Source organism: Magnusiomyces paraingens, assembly GCF_902498895.1.
Source record: "Magnusiomyces paraingens strain CBS 517.90 genome assembly, contig: contig2, whole genome shotgun sequence".
Lineage (NCBI taxonomy): Eukaryota > Fungi > Ascomycota > Dipodascomycetes > Dipodascales > Dipodascaceae > Magnusiomyces > Magnusiomyces paraingens.
The window spans coordinates 903,446-920,019 of NW_022474068.1; the positions used below are offsets into that span (position 1 = coordinate 903,446).

At 37.0% G+C, this 16,574-nt stretch overlaps 6 protein-coding genes across 6 annotated transcripts; 3 read left to right on the plus strand and 3 right to left on the minus strand.

The window, feature by feature from the left end:
• Positions 1–92: 92 nt before the first annotated feature.
• On the plus strand, positions 93–2,699 carry SAPINGB_P002011 (uncharacterized protein; the record flags this gene model as incomplete). The annotated part of the gene is made up of 1 exon (XM_031996731.1): positions 93–2,699. The coding sequence occupies one exon, from the start codon at positions 93–95 to the stop codon at positions 2,697–2,699; it is 2,607 nt and encodes an 868-aa protein (XP_031852622.1).
• Positions 2,700–3,453: 754 nt separating this feature from the next.
• On the minus strand, positions 3,454–5,137 carry SAPINGB_P002012 (uncharacterized protein; the record flags this gene model as incomplete). The annotated part of the gene is made up of 3 exons (XM_031996732.1): positions 3,454–4,450; positions 4,636–4,825; positions 4,900–5,137. The coding sequence occupies 3 exons, from the start codon at positions 5,135–5,137 to the stop codon at positions 3,454–3,456; spliced, it is 1,425 nt and encodes a 474-aa protein (XP_031852623.1).
• Positions 5,138–5,998: 861 nt separating this feature from the next.
• Positions 5,999–8,005, plus strand: SAPINGB_P002013 (uncharacterized protein; the record flags this gene model as incomplete). Its single annotated transcript, XM_031996733.1, has 1 exon — positions 5,999–8,005. The coding sequence occupies one exon, from the start codon at positions 5,999–6,001 to the stop codon at positions 8,003–8,005; it is 2,007 nt and encodes a 668-aa protein (XP_031852624.1).
• A 105-nt stretch (positions 8,006–8,110) lies between these two features.
• On the minus strand, positions 8,111–10,162 carry SAPINGB_P002014 (uncharacterized protein; the record flags this gene model as incomplete). The annotated part of the gene is made up of 1 exon (XM_031996734.1): positions 8,111–10,162. The coding sequence occupies one exon, from the start codon at positions 10,160–10,162 to the stop codon at positions 8,111–8,113; it is 2,052 nt and encodes a 683-aa protein (XP_031852625.1).
• Positions 10,163–10,550: 388 nt separating this feature from the next.
• Positions 10,551–11,507, plus strand: SAPINGB_P002015 (uncharacterized protein; the record flags this gene model as incomplete). The annotated part of the gene is made up of 2 exons (XM_031996735.1): positions 10,551–10,712; positions 10,776–11,507. The coding sequence occupies 2 exons, from the start codon at positions 10,551–10,553 to the stop codon at positions 11,505–11,507; spliced, it is 894 nt and encodes a 297-aa protein (XP_031852626.1).
• A 117-nt stretch (positions 11,508–11,624) lies between these two features.
• On the minus strand, positions 11,625–16,439 carry SAPINGB_P002016 (uncharacterized protein; the record flags this gene model as incomplete). The annotated part of the gene is made up of 1 exon (XM_031996736.1): positions 11,625–16,439. One exon carries the CDS (start codon positions 16,437–16,439, stop codon positions 11,625–11,627), a length of 4,815 nt encoding a protein of 1,604 aa, XP_031852627.1.
• Between the last annotated feature and the right edge of the window lie 135 nt (positions 16,440–16,574).

The window sequence follows — 16,574 nt, forward strand, 5'->3', positions numbered from 1 at the left end:
GGCCTTCTCAATAATCTCTCTTAAATTTTTTTTTTTTATTTTATTTACTTCCATCTTCTTCTTTCGATCTATATTAACCATCTTTCTCTGGAATGTCAGCTAACCAAGACCACGCGTCGCTCGTTAATCAGCCATCATTGTCATCTTCTCCATCCTTTAATAAAATCAATAATAAACGCTCAAAGCGTACATCTATTTATTCTTCTATCCCTACATCTTCTTCTCTTGAGCGGCTGACCCCAGGACCTCCTCCTCTTCCTCCTCCGGGACTCGAGGGTGTTCCAACTGCTCCAGCTGCTTTGCTCAAGAAAAAACATCATCACTACAACTATTATACTAATAATAATTATAACAATAATAATAATAATAACAACAACAATAACAACCCCCATCATCATTATCATCATCATCATCATAGCATTTCCTCTTCATCTTCTTCTGATTTTTTTGATGAGTCTGGGTTTCAGCAAAAGTTTCGTAACCAAAACATACGCTACTCTTACAAGCCCCGATACCGTAATAATGCTGCCAATAATAATAATATTAACAATGGAAATAACAACAATAATAATGGCAACTATAAGAAAATTAATAACCACCATCTGCATCACTACCATTATAATAAACCACTCGACCTTGAAGACAATGACTACAACCAAGTCGAAGATGTTGCAGTTAACCAAGACTCCTTTGCTCTTTCTTCAACAAGCTTAACATCCCAGAATGACGCCCTGATACCCGCGCCATCATCCTGCGAAATGGATGACGAGCCATTGCATGTAATCGTGGGCACATCTGCTAACAATGAGCTTAACTCTAATACTGCAGAAACAGAAACAGCAACAGCAACAGCAACAACAACAATAACAACAACAGCACCATCAACCAGCAATATTTCAAACCGTATCTCAAATCCATCTGATACTATCTCCCTTAATAATGAATCGGAAGACGTTTTTCGTCAACCTAGATTTCGTGACAGCCGTAGATCAACAACAAGTACTACTCGCGTTAACGGAAACTATAAAAACAAGTATTATCGCAACAAACAAAACGGGTCTTACAAGCAAGAGCAGGCAACAATAACCACCACTACTATTACAACTGAAATCACCCAACCTGAACTGTCTCCACCTTCTCCATTCTCCATTTCGCCATCACCTTCTCGGTCTCCTGACCTTTATGTTTCTGGTGATGAGCAGATGGACACAGTTTTCCTGGATTCAAAAACTTCATCGTTTTCCTCCTCATGCCAAAAAAACCAAGGCTCTTTTACTACTGAAACACAACAACAACAACAACAACAACAGCGACTTTCACGTAGTCAAGCTTCCATCAAGAGTTCTCGAGAACGTGATTTATCAACAACTCCACCGCCACCTAAATCTTTGACTGAAGACTCTAAAGATACCAAACTTTCTGGCTCTACTGCAACTACACTTGTTTTGGAAAAGGCCGCGGCGACAGTTTCAAACACTTTACTCACTGACAATAAGAGACGCCTTAACAGCAACAACAATAAGCCTAAGCAAAAACAAAATACTAAAACAAATAGACCTGGTGGCGCCGTCATTGTTGACTCTTCGTCCTTTTCACGTAGACATACAACAAAAGCTCCAGCAAACAATAGACACAGCAGCTACCATCCTGGAAGTGGCAATAACAGTAGTAGTAGTAGCAGCAGTACTGGTAACACTGATAATATCAGCAACGGTAGCATATCTTCATCAACAACTGTACATGGTCATGCTCATCGTTTCTCTTTGTCTTATATTGATTCTCCGGCTGGAGCTCCAGAGTACCCTGACGATGGAACTACTTATTATCCTGTTCCAGGGCCTGGCCCCCTTGATTACCTTGCGGGATACGGCGCGTGGCCAACTGGTGCTCCAGTCCCTCCACCCCCAGGCTTGGCCATGATGCCTCCTCCTCCAATGTCGGGTCACCAATATGTGGGCGGGCCTACAGGTCCTGCATCAGGTCAACCACACCCCCACGCACCACCCCCACCACCACATCATCTTCAGAGCCAGGTCCCGCCTCCTCATCTTGCAGGTGGCCCTGGTCCTATGCCTCCAATGGGCTTCCCTGAAGACGGTGGCGAATACATGTATGCAGCAGCTGCTGCATTTTATGGTATGATGGCCCCTCCACCACCACCACCTCCTCACCAGTTACCCATGAACCCTCTCAATCATATGGGTGGGCATCCTCAATTCCCAGTTGTGCCTGTGCCCATGTACTTTGGCTATGATGAAGATGCAGATGACGATTTTGAAGGTATTAAGGATCGTGAAGGTGTTATTAATGCTGAAGATGATACCGTGGCTGCTACGATTTCGGAAAAGCCCGAGAGCGCTACTACCGAAGTGGGTTTAGATGGCGATGAAATTTCGGGTAATGAAATGTATGCACATTTACAACCACCACCACAACAGCTCCCACATATGAATCATATTGCCCATCATCCATCGCACATGTTTGGACCACCACCTGGGGCTCTCATGGGGCCACCACCACCTATGCATCACCATCATCCTCACCACCCCCACCATCCACCTCCTCTTCCTCACCATATGCCCATGTTTTTTGGTGGACTCGGTCCCACACCTCCACAACAACAACAACAACAGCAAGAGGGAATTGAAGAAAATGGAGAGAGCGAAGCTGTTCAAATGCCTTCTCAAGGGTTTTACTAAAAGAATAAAAAAAAAAGAAGAAAAAAGAAAATTTATGGAAAAAAAAGAAGAAAAATATATAAGAAAAAACGACTGAAAAAAAAAAGAATATTTTTTTTTTAAAAAAACAAAAAAACAGAAACAAAAAAAAAAAAAAGAAAAAAAAATCTTTAAAATAATTCAAACTATTTCATACAACTTAAATTCGTTCCTTTTATTTCTCACAAGTTTCTCCAAGTTTCTTTTTTTTTTGTTTTTATTCTTGCTGTTGCTGCTCGCTATTTATATATCACTATTTTTTCTTTTTTTTTCAAACACTCTCACATATATATATGCACCTTCGTTCTGTATTTTCAAATTATAATAAATAATGAATAATTATAAAAAAAAAAGAAAGAATACGGCTTGCTTGCTGTTCATGTAGAAATGAACCATAAAATGAATGAATGAATGAATAGCATTGAATATTTTGATTAAGCATATGTTTAGATGGAAGAAGCCAGACACTTGATTAGGAATTTTTTTTTTTTTTGGCTCCATCGATATCTCTGTCAATAAAGATTTTCACACTAGCCACACAATGATACTTACATTCACTTAGAGATAAATTGGTTTAAGGTCATTTTAAAAAACCCATTAATGAATTATTAAATTCAATTTATGTATAAATTCCTAAGGAACACCTTTATATGATAAATGATAAATGATTAATGTTGAATAAATGTTATTAATTTTATTTAAAAAAAATTTTTTTTTTGGCCTATACTTTTCAAAATCAACGCTGGGGTAAAATAGAAACAGAGGCTTGATAAGAGGCTCTATATCTTTCAACAACTCTTTGGATGCCATCCAAACCACGCTTCAGTGTTTCAATATCAGGACCATAAGACAAACGAATATAATGAAACATTGGTGAATCGTGAATTTCACGTCGAGCAAGAGGATTTAAATCAAAAAAGACACCAGGAACAACAATGACTTTTTCTTTAAGACATTCCTGGAAAAATCCCAAGGCTGTTTTAATTTTCCCTGGTAAGCTTGTCAAATCAAGCCACAAGTAAAATGTACTATCAGGAATTGACTTCATCTTAATTCCAATTTCTTCAAGACGTTGGATACAATAATCTCTCTTCATTTTGAAATGGGTTTGTAAAGCCTTCATTTCAGTAAGAACACGACCTGGCTCCAGCAATTGAACAGCTGCCTTTTGAAAGGGAACATTGGATCCACCATCAAGATAGGAACCAGCAGAAGCAAGAGCATTGATATATTCTTTAGGTCCAAGAATCCAGCAAATACGCCAACCAGGAAGACGGAAAGCTTTAGTGAGACCATCAAGAATAAGAACAGGATCAACATTCACATTCTGAACAAATTCTGCAGACGAGACAGCAGTACCGTCACAATTGGTCTTGTAGTTATATCTTGAGTAAAACTCATCCATAATAAGTAAACAGTGCTCACGACACATGTCATGGAGCTTTTTAAGGTCATCTTTTTCAATGCTATGACCAGTGGGATTTCTAGGATTCGAGGTAAGAAGAGCAGTGACACCACGTTTAAGTTCGTTACGAATTGTTTCCAAATGGACCTTGTAGCTATCACTTTCATCAAGAGGAACTGGAATAGGTGCAAAATTCTTGAAAAGTGCAAGCATTTCAGAATACGCAGTGTAATCGGGGAAAAAGAAAGACAGGTAGCAGTCACGCAAAATAGCAGCAATACGAATCAAACCAGCTCTACCTCCGGGGACTATACAAACGTTTTCCCAACTAAAAAAAAAAAATATACGTTAGAAATGAATGTAAAGGGTGCGGCTGAAGTTGATCCCAGCAAAAAAAAAAAAAAATAGCCTCTAATTCAAGATTACTTATCAAAGCATTGTAAAGCTCCTTGAGCCATGTTTAAGATAAGTTTACTGGGAATTCAATGATTTAAATAAAAAAAAATTACTCACGTATACTGACTGGATTTACCTTGACGATAACTGACATTGTAAAGGTTTGCAACTGCCTCACGCAAATCTCTTCTACCAGCAGTAGGTGCGTATTCCCGAGTATTCACGCTGATATCAATATTCTCTGGCTTGGGAGGGCATCCTTCAATTTCCCCAACTTCGGGGGCACCTTGACCCAGATTTGACCAGGCTGAATGATTATTGACATGTTAGAATATTTTTATACTCAATATATATATATATATATATATCACAATTACTTACTAGGGTCCTCATAGGTAAAACCAACTTCGGAAGCACGTTCAGTTGTCCAGATGACACCAGTAGACGATTGAGCAACATCAAGGCCTGGGTATTTGTGTGGAGGCTCTTTGTAGACATCAGGCAGACTGAGAGGGGTGCTCATACCACTCTCACTCTGAAACATTGGAGGCCCGTTACTAGGCCTTGAAACAGATGTCCGAGTATTTGATTTGAACCAACGGTTATTGTCTAAAGACATTGATATGATATATAAATTTTCTTTAATAAAAAAAAAAAATAAAGAAAAAAAAGAAAAAGAAAAAACTAAAAAGAATAGATTTATCGAAAAAGGTGGGGTTGGGTGGGGTTGAGTAAGAAGAAGAAGAAGAATACTAAATATGAGAGCAAGGGGAACTCCGAGCTTTTTATACTTTTTGGGAAATTTTTAACTTAAAGCTTAGAAGAGTCACCATCATATATATATATATATATATATATATATAATATATACACAATAAAAAGTTTTAGCTTGCTTAGGCCATACCAAAAAAAAAAAAAAAAAAAAAAAAAAGTTTGAAAACTTTCTAAACATTGAGCTTGCAGCCTTGCGTCCCGATTTTTTTTTTAAAAAAAAACAAAAAATACAATACCCGTGGCCTTTCAAATCTTTAACGACCCGACCGGTACATTTTTTTTCACTTTTTCAATGCATTTAGAGCCAAGTGATAGTAAATATGTCCGGTGTGTATAAGTTTTTTTTTTTTCATATTAAAAATTTTTGCGTGAGTTTTTTTTTTCTTTTTCTTATCCGAGTTTTTTTTATTTATTTTTCCCATTTAAAACCCGGAACAGAGCACCGTGATTTTTCGGGGCGGGCTGCATACGAAAAATAAAAATAAAAATAAATAAAATAAAAATAAAGTCTTAATTATTATCTAATTATTACATAATATTTACATAATTAGAAAATTACTTAACATTTGTTAGTCAGCATACATAATAAAAAAAATACCTGAAAATTCCACTTAGAAGGGTAATACTGTGTACGCGCGCGACTTTTTTTTTTTCCTGTTGAAAGATTTTACATCCTTGATCTAAAATTCTAGAGATCAAAGTCAAAATGCTTCAAGCTTCTTCCCGGAGAATCCTAGCACAGAAAAACATAGCATTTTGCTCAAATATTCAACGGCGTTATGCTTCAGTAAACACTGATTCTAAAAAGTTACTGGACTCTGCCCCTTTCCATGATGTGGTTGTCATTGGTGGCGGCCATGCTGGTGCTGAGGCCTGTGCTGCAGCAGCTCGTCTCGGAGCAAAGACTCTTCTTGTCACTCCTAAGCTTTCAAATTTAGGTGTCTGTTCCTGCAACCCAAGTTTTGGCGGCATAGGAAAAGGTATTTTGATTAAAGAAGTAGATGCTCTCGATGGCGTGGCTGGCCGCATCGTCGACAAGGCAGGAATTCATTTCCAAGTTCTCAACCGTTCCCGTGGCCCTGCTGTCTGGGGCCCCCGTGCACAAATTGACCGCAAAATCTATCAAAGGGAAATGGAACTCGAACTTAAAAACTATCCTAATCTCCAAATCAAAGAGGATGCTGTAGCTGATATTTTGATTGATCACGAAGCTACTTCGCCCAATGCTACTCATGGTAAAGTTAGTGGTGTGGTCCTTGAATCTGGTCAAATTATCTCAACAAACAACGTCGTCATCACAACTGGTACCTTTCTTTCAGGTGAACTTCATATCGGACTAGAAGTTTTCCCTGGTGGCCGTGTCGGTGAAAAGGCTACCTTTGGTCTTTCTCACACTCTTAAAACCGCCGGTTTCCAAATGGGTCGCCTTAAAACCGGAACCCCACCTCGTTTAGCAAGAGAATCCATAAACTTTGAGGGAATGATGGTTCAATACCCAGATAACCCAGCAACTCCCTTTTCTTATCTTAATGATACTATTTCACTTGCTGATGACCAGGTCAACTGCTACATGACTCGTACAAACCCCTCTTCACACAAAATTCTCATGGATAATTTTGATAAGTCCGTCCACATCCGTGAAACTGTTAAAGGTCCTCGCTACTGTCCTTCTATTGAAAGTAAAATTAAAAGATTTTCTCATAAGGACAATCATCAAATTTGGCTTGAACCTGAAGGTCTTGACACAAATATAATTTACCCCAATGGCATATCTATTTCAATGCCACCTGACATCCAACTTCAGTTTTTACAGACAATTAAAGGCCTTGAAAATGTAAACATGCTTCAACCAGGTTATGGCGTGGAATACGATTATGTCGACCCTCGTGAACTTCGACCTTCATTAGAAACAAAGCGCGTCACAGGTTTATTCCTTGCTGGCCAGATTAATGGTACAACTGGTTACGAAGAAGCTGCCTCTCAAGGTATTATTGCCGGTATTAATGCAGGCCGTGCTGCTCTTGGAAAGTTACCATTTATAATCAAACGCAGTCAGGGCTACATTGGTGTGTTGATTGACGATCTTGTCACTATGGGAGTTGAAGAGCCTTACAGAATGTTTACGTCACGCTCAGAGTTTCGATTTATTTTGCGATCTGATAATGCAGACCTGCGTTTAACTCAAATTGGCCGTGACCTTGGAGTTGTTAGCGATAAACGCTGGAATCGTTATCTTAAGGACACTTCTGAGTACGATAAAATTAAATCTATACTTTCTTCTGTTTCACTATCTTCTGCTGAATGGGCCCGCCGTTTACCAAACTACAAAATTGCGAACGATTCGCAACGTCGTTCTGCATATGATATTTTACGTCTTAAAGAAGTTTCACCTTCAGATCTTGCACTCCACATTCCTAATGGTGCTCTTGCACAATTTTCTTCTCGCGTTCTTCAAAAAGCTGATATTGATGCAAAATACGCACCTTATATTAAGCGCGAAGCTAACCTCATTCGAGCATTTGAATCTGATGAAAACCTTGCTATCCCTGAAAACTTTGACTATTCTGTACTGGGTAGTCTTTCCAATGAATCTAGAGCTCTACTTGAAAAGGTTAGGCCCGAAACTCTTGGTCAAGCCCGTCGTATCCAAGGTGTCACTCCAACTGCTTGTCTAGATATTTTCCGATATGTCAAGTCTTTAAATTCTGTTTAAGCCTTCCCCCCCCCCTCTTTTTTTTTCAATTTTTGTTTTTTAGCTGTTACTGTAAATAGTCTATTTATTGCATTTTTATTCATAACTTCATTATTCATATCATAGTTAAACACTTGCCTTTTTTGTGTGTTTTATTGTTACTGCGTCTACCAAGTCGTCGACAAGTTCTTGTGGAAAAAATTGTTGCGCAATAAGATCCACTGGAACAGTTTCATTAAGGCCGTTAGTTGCAGTTAAAGCTGAATTATTTCTGGAAGTTGCAGATAGCACTCTTTGCCGTTTCATTAAAGCAAGTACGTCATCAACATCAATTCTTTTACGACCTGCATGTTTAGAATATGCTGCTAGATCTAAGCCCATTTGTTTAAAAAACAAATCCTGTGCATCTACCAAGGCATCCATGGCATCTGGGGAAAGCTTTCGGCGCGATAACACAAAAGAACCGGCAAAATCTTTAATTGTTACTTTCGACACGGTCGGAGCTGTCCTCTTTTCCAGCTTATTTTTAATCCATGGTTTTTGAAAAACAAAAGATCCAGATGTAACTGGTGACAGCGCTTGCTCATTCCTAGGTTTTTCTTGATCAAAATCAACTTGGCGTCTATAAATTTCTTCGTCCTCTAAAGTATAATCTGGAAAAGGATCTTTGGATTTTGATAATGAATGGTCTTTCACTATACTCTCGTCGTTTTGATCAGTAAAGTCATTAGATGCTTCATAAAAATCAAAGCCTCCAATCGAGTTGTCGTCATCATCATCATTAACTTCCATGTCGTTTATATCACGCTTTCTAAGTTGAACTTTTGATCCATCTATAATATCCTCGTCGCTAGAATATTTTTTTTCACCTGAGTTAGGGTTTAGGGAAGATATACTAGATTCAAAACTAGTTGAAATATTTTCATTTATGATGGGAGAATTCTGGTTTTTGTTAGCATTAGTATCCTCGTTTAATTCAATTGGGGCAGAGGTTGGTTCTAATAAATCAATATTTATCACAAAAGATTCATTTAATGATCTCTTTTTGTCATCTCGGTCCAAAATAACTTCAGATCCTTCTCCTTCAAGCTCTATGGACGACTGGGAATTATCCATCGGAATGTCCACATTATTAATTTGAATTTTAAATGGCTCATTAAGACTGAGCTTTCGAGATTTTAACGGCTTTGAAGTATATTCAGACAAATTTGTCATCTTATCTTTAAACATATCTTCATTTCTTTCAAAACTTTCATCATCTTCTTCTATTTGAGTTGTGTTGAATTCAGGAAAAATTTCACTAAGACGTCTATCCGTAAGACTCAATCGATCTTGTGCTTTACGAGCAATTTCAACTTCTCTATCACTTCTTCCAAAAGATGAACGCAATCGATGTGCTTCATGAGTGGGTGTTGTATTAATTTTAATAACAAAATTAGATTTAGGTTGTGATAGTCTAGGTTCATCAATATTGTTACTAGTTATTTTATGGTTATAATCAGAATTTTTAACTTCAAGCTCATGGGTGGTATTTTTTATGTTAGTAGTAGATCTCCTTTTAGAAGTATTTATGGTTTCTAAGCTTTTTTGACGTTTTGCCGAATCCTGTCGTGATGGTTCCTCCTTGCTCTGTCTTTTATTATCTATAAAAAATTCAACTTCATCTGTATTGATTTCTTTTCCACTTATAGCAAGCTTCTGTAAATACTGCTGTTCTAATGTTTGATCATCCAAACTATTTGGTAGTTTCTTTGGAAGTATTTTGGAATGTTCAATAGTTTTTCGGCGTTCATTTTTTTGTTTATCGACACTTGAAAATACTTTGTCTTGGTTTTCTTCTTTAAATTCAATAACAAGCTGTCTACTTAACTGACGTAAAATTCCTATCAGCCCATTGTCAAGGTCAGAATGAACACTATTGTTTTGGGCATCAATTGAGTTCAGAGTTTCAAAAATCGTGCTGCGTCGTCCTAAAGAAGCACTTCGAAATTTTCTAATAAAAGGAGTGGTCACTATAGGATAATTTGACTTCGGGGTTGTATTCATTTGATATGGATTTGTGATACGTTTTGAAGGGGTAGCTCTATTATCTTTCAATCTAGAAGATGACACATTTGAGTTCTCACTAGAAGCACTGGTTTTAGAGGAATTAAATTTTGATTCTAAATTTAATGACATTAATCTTGATATTATGCTTATTATTTCATTAGCTGAATGATCTTGAAAATCCTTAAGATTAGGTGTTCCATGGACTGGAAATTTTCGTTTTTAAAGTTGGATAAAGAATATTGGTGGAAACGCGTAATGACTATTCTAAATCTTTTAAAACATTTTGTTAGTAAAACATACTTGTCACTGTAAATAAAATATGCTTAACTAAAAAAAAAAAAAAACTGTGCGGCTAGTACTCATAAAAATTATCACGTGAATTTAACCCGAGTGTTTTTCGTTAAAAACCACATGACTGACATTTCTTAGGAAAAAGTTCCACCCACTTTTATCCCCGCTTCTTTTCTCTGTAAAACTATTCGACCAAATCTAATTAATAATTTAAGAATACGGTAAAATGTCAAACATCGGTCAGGATTTTGCTCATGCCCTCCCTTCTCAGGGTAGATGGAAAGAAGATATTTCACGATGGCTGGCCGAGGATGTTCCATCTTTTGATATTGGTGGCTACGTTGTGGGCGAAGACATAAAGAGTGCTACATTGTGGTGCAAGCAATCTGTAAGTAGCTATTGGATTAAATGCTATTCAATCATAATATATTTATTTTTGACCATATTTTAGGGTGTTCTTGCAGGTGTTCCATTTGCTCAAGAAGTCTTTAATCAAGTAGGTGTTACTGCTGAGTGGAAAGTTAAAGAAGGTGAGTATATTAAGGCTGATGGATCAAATAAGGTTGCTGTCGCTATTATTACTGGACCTGTTCGTAAACTTTTACTGGCAGAACGCACTGCTCTCAATATTCTTGCTCGTGCTAGTGGTGTTGCCACTCAATCTTATGAAATTGTCACTCTTGCCAAAGAAGCTGGATTTTCCGGTGTTATTGCTGGTACGCGTAAGACAACACCAGGCTTACGTGCTGTGGAGAAATATGCAATGATTGTCGGGGGTGCTGATCCTCATCGTTATGATCTGTCTTCTATGGTGATGTTGAAAGACAACCATGTCTGGTCGACTGGCTCGATAACCAACGCTGTCAAGGCAGCTCGCAGAGTTGCTGGCTTCGCAACTAAAATTGAAGTTGAAGTTGGATCTGAAGATGAAGCTGATGAAGCTATTGCAGCTGGTGCCGACGTTATTATGTTAGACAATTTTAAAGGGACCGAACTTCAGGCTGCTGCATTGTCCATTAAGGAAAGATGGGCTGGTAAAAAGCACTTTCTTTTGGAATGTTCTGGTGGTCTTACTAAAAGTAACATCAAGGAATATTTGACAAATGAAATTGACATTTACTCTACTTCTTCTATTCATCAAGGTGTTTCTACTATTGATTTCTCTCTTAAAATTAATGTTTAAATATATTCTTCTAGTTATTTTGATTTAGAATAAATGTTGATAAAACCTTACTCAAAAAGTTGGAAATTTTTTTATTTTATTTTATTTTATTTATTTGTTGACATACTCCTAACCATATTATGATGTAAATGAAGTAAAATCTAAAGATTTTAATAGTTGAAAATCATCTCCTTCTTGAGCTTCCATTGTAAATTGGCCATTGGAATCTCGCTTATCTATTGACTCTCCACCCTCGCTAATTCCACCCAATCCACCAAATCCGGATCCTCCAGCTGTGAGTTGATCCAAAAAAGATTGTCCAACTTCAACATCTTTATTATCAATGGATTCACCTCTTTGGTGACCTTTGTTGTTCGCTTGTGCAGGCTGATTATGTGTCGATTTATTAAGATCATTAATAACTTTGTCTCTGAGAGTGTTGATTTGTTCCAATCTGTACTGCCAGTTTGATCGATATTCTCCAGCATTGTTCCATACTGTAGCAAACTTAGAAGAGATTAGCGCTAAATTACGGACAAATCCGGCAAGAGATTCTTCTGATACAATTTTCAGATGACAAGCTGCAAAGTTTGCTGGGACTCCAGGCTTGCAATAGGCTCTGACCTTATAATAAACCTTTGTTTTGACAGCATGCTCTTCGCCCGGACGAGGTCGAGATGGCTGAAGCCTTGGTGACACGGGGGTTTCATCTGATCTTGTGAAAACCTTGTGCTTAGAGAAATTCACTGATACAGGAGTAATAACAATGTTAATAAAGTTGAACTGACTTTTAATGATGTCGAATTTGAATGGGAGCTCAGATTCATCAAAATAGATATTGACAAAATCATTACCGATATGTCTTTTTTTGCTTGAACAGCTGGTGTCTAAAGGATTAGCTGGTGCCGGCATTAGTGTAGTAATATGAAATATCATTTGTGTAACTTTGTCAGCCCAAACATAAGCATATTCTCCATCGATGTCATTTGTTGTGTCCAATCCTCCTGTATAAACTTTTTTGTTGTCCTTTAGTCGAACAAGTTTTCCAAGACTTTCTAAAAATCGACGATAGCTTGGGGATCCAACAGAATTACTGAGAATTACTTTCTCTTCTTGTTGGTTAGGACCAATGTATAAAATACCTATTTTATGAAAATCAACCACGGGAGTTCTATCAAAAGAGCTAATAGCACGCGAAGTAGTTGCGTCGTTAGGTAGTTGTAGAGGTTTGAGAGATGTGGTTACATCTGTTGGATACATAACTTGAAGAAAAAAGTAATTCGGAGTGAAAGCAATGGGTATATCATCGGCTATTCTATCTATGTTGAGATTTTTGTCATTTCTTTTTAATACAGCCTCCTCCAGCCAGCTGGGAATTATTTTCTCGTCTGGTTTTAAAGTAAGCATAGTTGTTCCAGTTGGTCTCCTTATCACGATGTACGTGTCACCCGTTTGTTCATCTGTATCAATCGAAACAATGCTATTACCATAAATCCATTGTTTAGCCTTTCTGTTTGATGATTCTTCTAATGATGGTAATGAAATTGTTGTTTGAATTGTGAGATCAAGGTCGGAATAAGTAAATCGAGATATTAGATCAATGTATGCCATCCCTTGAGGATCAATATCCTTTTTGGTTCCCGCAGCTAAAATAAGATTACGAATTATAAATTTAGCAAGGTATTTTCTGTTGGTGATTCTAAGAGTCAAAAACCATGTCGCAACAACGTTATAGGCAAGTGACAATAAGTACACAGAAAGTTGCTTATTATTTGTTATAGTTGGTGCTAAAACAGGACCACCAATTGGACTAGAAACAGGACTTAGCGATCTTGGATCACTGTTGTTTGCTGATTCAGCTTGCTGAGACAGTGTGTAAGCATCTCGAATATATTGGAAAGCCATGCCAAAAACTCTTTTGTATTCATCCTGGGTAAAATTATCGACAAGTGTTGGGAGACGAGAAAGTGATAATAAAAACTCTAATATATGTGGACTGGTGTTGGTATTTGAAATTTTTGATTGAAATTTTGTGAATATCTGCCCAAGATATTTTTTTATTGGAAGAGGAAGTTCGTGACAGCAAACAACCAATGCATGAATGCATGAAACAGCTGTTTGCTCCCAAGATGATAAACCACTAACCAAGCATTTCACAATTTCTTCGCCATCTTGCTTTGTGAACATATCATGATATCCAATTAACGATGAAATAGTTCGAACTAAAGAAATTAATAGGTCAAATTTGGTAATATCTTTAGGATATGTAACACTAGGAAGTTTGTTGTTTATGAGCTGATCACAAACAATTTTCCGAAGCCGGTGGATGTCACTACCTGAAGTTCTAAACAGTTCTAAATTTGAGAGCTGAGGACCAAAATGGGCCCACACAAATGAATATATTTCCCAATGAGCCCCATTCTCAATAATTCCAATTATTTCATTAAACCACAAAGAAATGTCAATCTCATATTCATTAGCTTTAAGTCGTTGGATTTCAAAAGTTTCATCACTATGACGCTTCAATGTAGAAGAAGGCTTGTTTAAATGAAATTCTGAAATATATGAAGGAGTTTCTGGGTACCACCACATCATTGTTGACTTTTCTGCTTTAGGATTCAAAATAGTGTTTCGGCCAACACTAGCAGACAAACCATCCATGTTAGTTGGTGTGCTTAAGTAAATATATCCTTCCGTTGTAGATCTGATGCGACAGAGAAGCCGAGCTACTTCAAGGAAAGAAGCAGGGTCATTGCTTAATAAAGATTTCTGGCAAATGGTAATAAGATTGTAATAAACTCTCCGAGATTTTATAGATGAATATTGAAAGACAGAAAGAAATGCTTTGCAAAATCCAACTGCAACTATAGGCCGATAGCTTTCAAGTAACTCCTGAGATTGCAGAGTAGAAATTTCACCACGAATATTATCAGATACAGTAGGAAATTGTGGAGATGCATTATTATTTGGAACACTGTTTGCACTTGTCATTGACATTTTTTCATTTGCATAGGATGAACCAAGTGACGTTATGCTTTTCCTTCGAGTCTGACTGGTATCATCTGTTGAAAAAGAAAAAACATTTAAAAGAAATTTTGAAGCAATATCCATAGATTCCGGTGAAGCTTCTTCGGCAAGATCCACAAACTTATCAACTAAAGAACTAAATACAGTAATGTCTCCTTCAAAGTCAGATACTTTAAATATGTTCTCTATCAAAGTATGCTGAGTTTCTGTGTCGCAAATATCTCTAGCAATTTTAAAGATATCGCATAATAGATCAAGTGCTAATATTCTAATTTCAGAGCTCCATGAACGATCAAAATAAAAGCCATTTAACAATATTCTAATATTATTTCTCCAGTGTTCAGTAAACGGATGACAACAGCTGAATTCACGAAAGTGGTTGATAACTAAAACGGCACAGCGACCATTTATAAGATCAACCATATCAGCCAAAAAATTGACGATTATTTCTCTGGGACCCTTAAACCTGTTAGTTTCAAAAATATCGGCTAGGTAATCAAAAATTTCTTTGAATTTGTCATAAGCCCGGTTTTGTCGTGTCATTTTCGATTCTGATCTATTCAATAGGCTTTCTCTATCAGTGAAACTTTGCCTGTCAGAATAATTTGATTGTGGGAAAATATTGCGTTGCATTGGTCTACTATGAGCAACTGAATAAAAAATTTCAAATGGAGAAAGTTTTGGGGAAGTCCAAATCTCGAAGGTAAAAACCTTATCACGTAAAGAATCGTTTGACATTAAATCAAATAAGCATGTAATTACCTCCAAATTTTGTCTCATACTTTCAGCATCTATCGATGCTCGGTATGCAATCAAGACTTCATAAAGAGGAAATTCAAATTCACGACTTGTTTGAACAGACAATTCCACAATATGCCGAAGAGCAATGGTGGCACCTTGACGGGTATTCATAGTAGTTTTTACTGTACGGTTTTCGACAAATTGAACAAAATGATTGAACATATTGATAGCAAGTGGTCCATTATATATTGCTTCAATAATTTTCCAAGCTCTTTCTCGGCTTAAATTGATTGTAGTAGCACAGGCAATAATACCACATAATGTCTCTGATAAACCTAGGAGTGATTTCAACGGGATGTAAGAGCTCTCCTGAATTGTCAAAACTAAATCCAGACAGACCAAAATATCCTGTTCACTAGATGTTGACTGGCACGTTTTGTTGACACGATCAAGCAAATCTATTGTATTGCTGGTGGAAAATAAAAAAGGGTTATTTTGATAAATCATTATTGTGAACCGCACAAATTGATGAAAATTTTCTTCTGTAGATGCACCCCAAAGCTTGGTGCTATCGGTGTTGACTTTTTCTCGAATCTTTTGAGTTTCTTCTGAAAGAATGCGAAACCAACTATCTAAAACCTTCGGTAATGATTCCTTCGATTTAAAAAAGTCTTCAACCACAGTACCGTTATGTGTTAAATACATCATTGCTTCAAGTTGGAGTTCAAAGTCTTGAAGGTTGCATGAATTAACAATATCGTTATAAAAGCTAGAGTTAATTAGTCTGACATCGGTATCATCTGGAGTTTGTCTAATACAAGCAATCATTAGTTTAAGACCAGCCCTTCTGCACTCTGGTGAATTAGTTAATGAAAGCATATCTCGTGCACTTTCCCAAATTTCTTGTATAGAAGAAACAGAGTAATCTGTGATTGATTTACTGATTTCTTCAGCGGCAGTTATACGGTCAGGGGCATTGTTTAAAGGCCCAAGTTTTTCAAGAACATTGTGAAATGACCGATCGGGAGCACCTCCAACAATGTTTGGTCGCTCTTGAATTTGGGGACCAGTTTGTGACAAGCCATTCCTGACTTGCCTTGCAAATTTTATTACATTTCCAAGAACTGAGCTGGAATTACTTTCGTTTGTATGTAGATTGGCATTTGTTTTAAACGATCTTGACATAGCTACTATCGAAATTCTTTCCTAAAAATGTTAAATTTATATCCTTAATTTCAAAAGTAATACAGTTTAAAGCGTACTTAGTGGCGGCTTCTTGGTCAAGTTAATTATTTTTAAAGATAATAATTAATTAAATTA